Here is an 8,265-nt window from a genome sequence, read left to right on the forward strand (position 1 = left end):
CTGTGTAACTATTTTTTTCAACTTTGCTTCTTCTAGGCATTCTGATTTTCCAGTGGTTCATATTCAGATTAAGTAATTTAGCTTGATTGTGACAAACATACTGTTAGGAAAATTGAATTGACGTCTGCCACTTTTCAGATTACCAATTCTAGAGGGCCTACGTTTCAGTCTTTATTACAATTATCAGGTCGCCTGCAACTAATGACATCACAGGTTTGGTTGACATTTGCTTATAATTAATTTGGCTTTCTGGGGAATGTTATTTGTGGGCAGTAGCCTAATTCAGGCTTTCTTTCAGATTGACAAGGCATCTCAGACCGTAAGTCATCCAGTACATGATCTCCAAATGGATGAAAGTGGAGACGAGGATGAAGAGGATGAATATTTTCATGATGAAGGAGATGATGACTCTGAAATAAGCAGTGATGATGAAAGCTAGTCTTTCTTTTAATGAGAAGTAATTAAAAATTCTCCCGGGTTATTCATTGATTCTTACAAAAATTGGATAAGTAGATAAATGCAATTTGGTTATGACATAATGTATAAATTTGGTATACGCTACGCCTTTGCATTATAAAGTGCCAAAATATTTATTTGATCGCTTTTTTTAATTCCCTATTTTACATGTGTTTCATCCTAGAAAATTCGAGTCTCATGATGTACTGGATAGTAGATTGTAGTAGCTTTTTTTTATATGATATTTTGTATGCTCAGTGACTGGATTATATAATTAATTATTTATGTTCTACTTTACAGATTAGGAGTTACCAGCCTCTCTGCAGCGGAAAGAGGTTTAAAGGCATAACATGCTGGCTGGACCTGAGCCAACTTTTCCATGCACGACTTGTGGCCATATAGATAGTTGCTTTCTTGGAGAAAGAAATTTTGTTAGCATCTAGATTTGTTAAAAATGGTACCGTCTCATTATGTACTGACATTTTCACTGATAAGTTAAAATACAAGATAGCCAAGGAAAATCGTATCTTATAGGATTTTTGTCCTCGAGAGTAATAGCTTTGTATTCTTCATACATTTTTTGCATACTCATATTCTACTGCTATAAAATTTGTATAATTTAAATTCATTTCATGGCAGTTGGCGTGCGTAACATTGAATTTTTATTCATGGATTCTTCTTTCATTTGCATTTGTGGTGATTTAATTATTTAATATGGTATAAACATGCATTTTATGCACTGACATGGTGCTCTGCAATCTGATGATATGCAGACTCAAACAGAGAATGTAAACATAGTGTTAAAAGGATTTCGGGAAAAAGGGCTTGTTCCAGTTACAATCTACAGTGCCTTTTTCTTTAAAATAAAAGAACAAGAAAACCTCTTTCAGGAAAGGAATCCAGAATAACTTACGTAGGACCTGAGAAGCTAAGAATATAATAATTATTGTTCTCATTCCTTTCACCCCTAAGCTATTTCATTACTTCTTCCCTCATTCAATTTCCTTTCAAATTATCTTCTACCATGAAAACTTGCTCATCAAGACTTTAGAGAGCAATGACAAGAAACTATACTATACAACATGCATTCGGATTATCATCGCTGAACATGGATGTGATGATACCGTTTCCGCCGTAATTTTCTAGAAGATTGTAATGTGTGTGCACTGGTGGTGGCATGACATATTCATATTCACTGACAGAATGTGAAAGCATGTAAGAATCATAACTGTGTGTCACAAACACTGGACTAGAATTTACTCTGTTGAGGTAGTTTGGCAGATGGTGGTGAATCACATGAACCTCTCTTACATCTTTCCTTCCTGGGTATCTCTCCCACTGCTGGCTTGAATTGTTCTCTGTAGATGTGGGTGGCCATGGTGGTGTTGCTTCAGGCGGTGGTGGAGAGGCTTCTGGTGGCAGTTGTGTTGCATCGTCGACTGTTGCATGATTAGCTTTCGGCTTTGACTCTGTTGGTTGAGACGGAGGAGGGGACAGTTCGATATCAGCGCAGATGATGGCTTTCTTCCTTGTCTTCTTAATTGCATTGACAATAGTTTCTGGTTCTGCCCACCCAGTGATTGTTAGCTTTTGCTGATTGAAATCGATATGAAGATCATGTATACCAAGAATGCCTTTAAGAGCTTTCTTGATCTTCTGCACACATCCATTACAGTCCACTCGGACCTGTATCTGCGTGACGTGAGTTTTCTGCATTTTATGGATTAGCCACTCTTGCAAAGATTGCTTGCCATGGATCTCTGAAGTTGGAGAAATCAGAGATGTTTTTTGGTTTAAGGAAGTGGATTATGGATAAAGAATATGTGAATGGAATCTCTATTTGTACATGCCTTGCACACGGGCAAGGAATATGTAAAAGACTAGGAATGTCAGAAATGCAAGGAATTGTTTTTCTCAGGGGTAAAAATATGCAAGGAATTGATTAGAGGTTAAGCGCCAACAATTATGCTACATGTACACGAAAAATCAGCTACCAAATCAGTCACTCGTATAAAATATATATTGACATACAAAATATACATTGAAAATGTGTAAAACAATATATATATTTATACACAAATATATAGCGACTGAACTTTATCATAAGGAATATACAAGATTATTATTTAGCTTAAGATTAGGCAGAAATAACATCATCAAAGTATGATTAAAAATGTGATTCAAATCCTCAATTCTGTTACTACCAAAACCAAAGTACAAATATTCTGCAAAACCACAACCCTTTATGGCAATACATGCTAATGCCTTATTGAGTAGTTCAAATCTTTGCAACCATTCTAATTGTGGCTATGGATGCACACTATCAAATGTATAAAATAATTTGAATAACTTTGTATATCAAATCTATGACACATGTAACAATAATTGAATAATAATAACAATAATAGCAATTAAGCATAGACATTTGGATTCTCCTTCAGGTAAGACTCCACAACTTTGTAAATTCCAATTGTGCTTTCTCTTCCTTCCTTCACCTCTTCCTCTGTCACTTGATACTCACCCATGGTGTTGTAATTGCTACTCATTTTACAGAGGCAACCTCCATCATCAGTGGCCTCAAATCTCACCTCATAAGCAACAGACTCGAGCTTGTCGCCTAACGGATCGCCTTCGATCAGAGTGTATTTGCAAACCAAGTTCTCCTTGTCAAGCTCATCAATCCTGTGTTTCAGATATTTGAATGGACCAGCTGCATAACAACAATCATAAGAAAATATTACCACTAAGTTAGAGTAAATATAAAACAATTTTACACGTACATTCAATCAGGTCAGTAAATAACTACTTTCATATTGATATTGACAACAGTAAAAATTGATGTAATCGAACGATTATAAAAACGTTTTACATTATCAGTGCATTAAAATTAAACTCTAAAAGTTATAGTTATCCTATAGTTCCTTAGAACTAGCAACAGTGTTTGCCAATTGCAATCATTACACAACATAAATTATTAATTTCACTGATTATCAAAAATGCTACTTGTCCTTTAAAATTCAGATTGTCTATGTTTGATTGCTTAATTACCTTCACTGAAGTTAACTTGTTCAATGCTACCAGCTTCCCCGTTTCCTTGGATGAGGTTGACTTCTTTTACAAACTGTGGCAACAGCTTTGGAATCAAAGTTCTGGAGTCTATGATCAAAGCCTGGAACATACGTGATGGTGCAACAGAAGATGAATACTCCTGCTTAAAGGTTGTGACTCCCATGGTGAATTTTGTAGGATGTAGAAATCACAGAGAATCCAAGTTATGATTATGAAATGATGTACAACCTCAGGGACAAGCTTTGGTGTTTTATAGGTCCCCAATAAATGAATGAAGTTTCATAGAAATGACTCCTCTGATTAAATAAATATTTTATTTTGGAATTTAGCAATGATAAATATGACTTTTCTTATTTGATGACTTCCAATGCTTATATGAAAATATTTTATGTAAAGATAATATTTAAGATGTGAATACGTGTTACATCAAATAATTTAATTAAAAATATTAAATTATCTAACGATTTACCTAGGTTATTTTTATATGAAAATATCTCTAGATAAATAGTTACATTTAGAAATAATAAGCATATTATTGAGACTAATGGTCCCAGAGAGGGATGACTATTGGTAGAATGTGATCATGTGGCTACTGGCTACCTTGGAGGCTCGCATGAGTTGCATTCATACATAAACAAATTGAATTCAAACTTCATTGTTCCGTTTTTTTTTTATTCGACAAACATTTTTTATCGTTACCTACCTCTACTGTGACTTTGAGAACCTGAGGTTATATATGACAAACTTGAAGCAGGTTTTCCCCCCCAATAATTAGGTAGGTATAAAGGTCATCAGGTACTTAATTAACGTTAGTTTTTTTTTTTTGTCATACACCCTAACTGACATATACTTTTTCTCTCTATGAATTTCATTTAACCACTTCTTAATCATAGCTAAAATTATTTAAACTTTGATACACTTCTAGCAAGACAGGCATAAATGCCACTAGACCAAGCCTTACAATATTGTCCCAAAAGTTGAAGGTCCACCAAGTAGACCCGCTCCTCATTCGTACGACGTGACACTCTGCACGTGCTCTAATATCCTCAATGGATCTTGCTATCTGGTGGAAGTTTCTAAAGGGTTGGGTCTTGGCACAAGGAGGGCCCACCCGAAAAGATAGGAATAAATAGGAGGGGCCTACCCCTCTCCCAAAGTACGTTACTACAACCTTAATTAGCCTCTTCATCGTACGAACTCTTACTTTGGCATCAGAGTATCTTTGCAGGTGGCCCCACTCGCCGACCAATCGATGACATATTGGCTCGATCCTCACCCCAGCTCCGCATTTAGGTCCTAATCTTCACTTCCAAGATCTATCCTCAACCGATTCAATGAAGTACCGAACAATAGTACCGTCTGTAAGGACCTATGCGAGTTGATTAGGGGTGTTTGCGTTGCGGTTTGGTTCGGTTTTAAGGAAAAAAGTCATCTGATCCGAACGCTTAATTTATGTGCGGTGCGGTTTGGATTAGATTAACCTTTTTTGGAATTCTGATCCGATCCGATCCGATTACAAGCAGTTTGGATCGGTTTGGATTTGCGGTTTTTTAAATAAAAAAATTAAATACATATAACAAGTCTCAATATCAAATTTTAAATAATCAACAATGACATAACAAATTTTAACAATATCTTAAAAAGCTAACGATAACATAACAATAGAAATAAAATTATAGGTTAGTTAAAATAAATAAATAAATAATATTTTGAATATAAAATATTTATTAAATAATAATAATACATAATAATAGAAAAATGTATAACAAATTGAACATGTTATAAATATAATTGTAAATATAATAATAAAATAATAATATTATATCACATTGTGCGGTTTGGATTGGATTGGATCGGTTATGAAAAGTAGATCCGAAATCCGATCCAATCCAGCGATTTGCAAAAAATACAATCCAATCAAATCCGAATTAGTGCGGTTTTAATCGGTTTTCGGTTTGGATCGAATTGGATGAACGGTTTAATTTAGATCGGTTTAGATTTGAACACCCCTAATTATTGATGTGATATTTTAAATCAATTTAATCATCATCCAAGTTCAAAATTAAATTCCCAAATCAATATACTCTTATCTTAATTTCAGGATCTAGTGTTAAATTATATATGCATGTTATTTAATTTATTTTTAATATATTTTTTATATTTTAATATATATTTTATATTGATAATTAATATTTGATATATATGTACACTACCAGAAACAGTGGTAGTTTACCATGGGAAAATACTCACGAACAAGAAACAGTGATAAATCTCTATGATCGTTGTAATTACTTGCAACGTTTTGCTTTTTTGTGGCTAAATTATGCGAAAATTTTGCACGTTCTTGTTTGTCTGTGGCCAATTTGAACTGGACTCTCTCAATTACCACAGATCTAATGCTCACCGTGGCAAAGTCAAACGATGTCTACTTTCAAATTACGCGCTTTTAATGTTTCTTTCCATCCTTTTCAAAAATTTTATATGCAATTTCTACTTTTTTCCAAATTTAAACCTTAATAATAAATTTTAATTTTTAAGGGTGTAGACTTATCTAATTTGTTGATGATTTTTTTTTCTCTCCTTCTCAACCATTTTCAATTAATAAGATATGCATTAGTTGGAATAATATAAAAAGAATACATATTTATAATTCTAATTAATTGAGAATGAATGTTAAAAGTATAAAATTCATGATAAAAAAAAGTACATTTTTTTATCCCTAATTGACATAGGTTTATTTTTGAAATAGTTACAAAATTTTAATATTTTTTTCTCCGGCAATCTTTTTTTTATTTTTTTAAATGCGAGTCAAAATTCATAATCCTAATTAGTATGTACTGTCTTTGAAATATGCAAGTCAAATAAACGTTTATAATAACACAAGTAAAATTTTGGGTGAAAAAAAAACTTTCATGTAGCATCAAAGTAAATCTCACTCACCAGAAAATTGGAAGAATTCTCTTACAGGTTCAAATTATTGTTCAATTTCTCAGTATCCTTAGTAAATTCAGCATTGAGTAACCGAGGATGCATGAGTTGAAATAGTATAAAAAGAGTACATACTTATTGCTTTAATTAATTGAGAATGAATGTTAAAAGTATATATAAAATTCACGATAAAAAAGAGTACATTTTTTTGTCTCTAATTCACAATATGCATTAGTTTTCCTAATTTTTTTATTTTTTATTATCTTTTTATTAATTTAGTAAAAAAAATATCCAACATAAATTAAAAGTAGGTTTTTTACAATAATACAAGTGAAATTTTGGGCGAAAAATTTAAAAGTAATTTTCACTTGGCACCAAAGTAAAGCCCACTCTAAAAAATCGGAAGAACTCCCTCACAGGTTTAGATTATTGTTCAGTTTCTCTGTATCCTTAATAAATTCAACGTTGAGTCGTCAAAGAAGGTCCCAAAATAGCGGAAATCAAGATTTTACAGACAATCCTGAATCACAAAGAAGATTAGAAGAAACCCTAAGCAGGCTATTTTTATATTTATCTAATATTCTCTCTTTGCTGGATCTTTACTTTTTTTTTTATTTAAAAGACTATTTTTTTTATCATTCACTAACTCTTCTCTAATATTCCTGTGTAGGAACTAGATCTGCGTGTATCATCAATGCTGCAATTTTGGCTCTTGTCGATGCTGGGATTTCCATGCATGTTTGTGTTTTCTTTTAAACTGTTAAACTTTTGATTTAGCTTTGTGGCTTTGTAATTATTGAAACTTGTATGAATATGGATAAATTTGAACTAGGTAGAAGACAATGCTGGAAGTCCTGATGCCAACGTTGAATAAAGTTGTACTTTTTCATGTTAATTCTTTTTTGGCATCATTTTGTTTTTTATATTTCTTTTTTGGCATCATTTTGTTCTTCATGGCCTATTAATTTCTTAGCTTGATTCCTGATCTCTATCTTTCTTAGCAAATTTTATTGGAGCACACAAAACAATTGGAGTATCGACAGGATGTATAATTCAGTGGATGAAGTTATATCTTTTGCATGTGGGTTATATGTGTAACAAGAAATGTAGAGATTAATAAATTCATTTTGTCTTGGTACTTTTAGGCTTTTAGTTTTTTTTGTATCATTTTAACAAAGTCTGATATTTATTTTGTAACAGTTATATTTGAATATTTTTTTAACATTAAACTCCCAGATATTTGCTTTTCAATACTAAGTATTAGTTAATTTCATATTTTTATACTATGGATAATACATATAGGAATGTTATTATTATTTTTTTTAATCATATCTGATAAAATTTTATATTAAGGAGCATTTTTATTATGATGTTTTTTTTAATTTAACTTTTATTGTTAGCCACGGAAAAAAGTGTGGCAAAAAAGTCCGGTCTAATCAATTTTGCCACGGGTAAAGTGTGGCAGAAACAATTATTTCGTTATGTATTTTTTCATTTTGCCACGGAAAAGAGCGTGTTTAAACGTACTAAAGTTGTGACTAACAAAATGTCTCCACGGGTATTAAGACTGTGGCTAATGGAGTAAAAAGCGGGGCTAATTAAAAACGCATCGCCCTCTTTAGTCACAAATGTTTATTTGTTGTCAAAGCATAATTGCCACAATTTTTTTAGAGTTTAGCCACGAATTTTTTCGTGCTAAATCCCTTATTTTTGGTAGTGGTAATATGGTTGTTTCAAAATATAGAATTGTATAGTTATATTTAATATCTTGATTTTAAGTAATACAATGAATATTAATGGAGCTTTTATTTT

The 8,265-nt window shown here is 32.3% G+C and overlaps 3 protein-coding genes across 6 annotated transcripts in view; 1 reads left to right on the forward strand and 2 right to left on the reverse strand.

Moving 5' to 3' along the window:
- The window catches only part of LOC107638869 (WD repeat-containing protein 43), a 5,147-nt gene extending 4,053 nt beyond the window's left edge, over nt 1-1,094 (forward strand). For 3 of the 4 annotated variants that reach the window (XM_016342271.2, XM_016342279.2, XM_016342285.2), the window contains exons 11-13: nt 139-213; nt 299-457; nt 757-1,094. In XM_016342271.2, the coding sequence (XP_016197757.1) occupies nt 139-213; nt 299-439 (216 nt within the window). In that variant the 3' untranslated portion in view covers nt 440-457; nt 757-1,094. Of the gene's footprint in view, nt 1-138; nt 214-298; nt 474-744 lie in introns of all 4 variants that reach the window. The other variant, XM_021105150.1, reaches the window with a different exon arrangement.
- Nucleotides 1,525-2,172, reverse strand: LOC107614527 (heavy metal-associated isoprenylated plant protein 28-like). The gene has a single exon (XM_016316720.1). The coding sequence runs from the start codon at nt 2,170-2,172 to the stop codon at nt 1,525-1,527; it is 648 nt and encodes a 215-aa protein (XP_016172206.1).
- Nucleotides 2,571-3,817, reverse strand: LOC107638893 (pathogenesis-related protein STH-2). The gene is made up of 2 exons (XM_016342296.2): nt 3,505-3,817; nt 2,571-3,166 (listed from the first exon to the last, which is right to left on the reverse strand). Exons 1-2 carry the CDS (start codon nt 3,686-3,688, stop codon nt 2,868-2,870), a joined length of 483 nt encoding a protein of 160 aa, XP_016197782.1. The 5' UTR covers nt 3,689-3,817; the 3' UTR covers nt 2,571-2,867.

The sequence above is a fragment of the Arachis ipaensis genome, chromosome B01 (assembly GCF_000816755.2).
Source record: "Arachis ipaensis cultivar K30076 chromosome B01, Araip1.1, whole genome shotgun sequence".
NCBI lineage: Eukaryota > Viridiplantae > Streptophyta > Magnoliopsida > Fabales > Fabaceae > Arachis > Arachis ipaensis.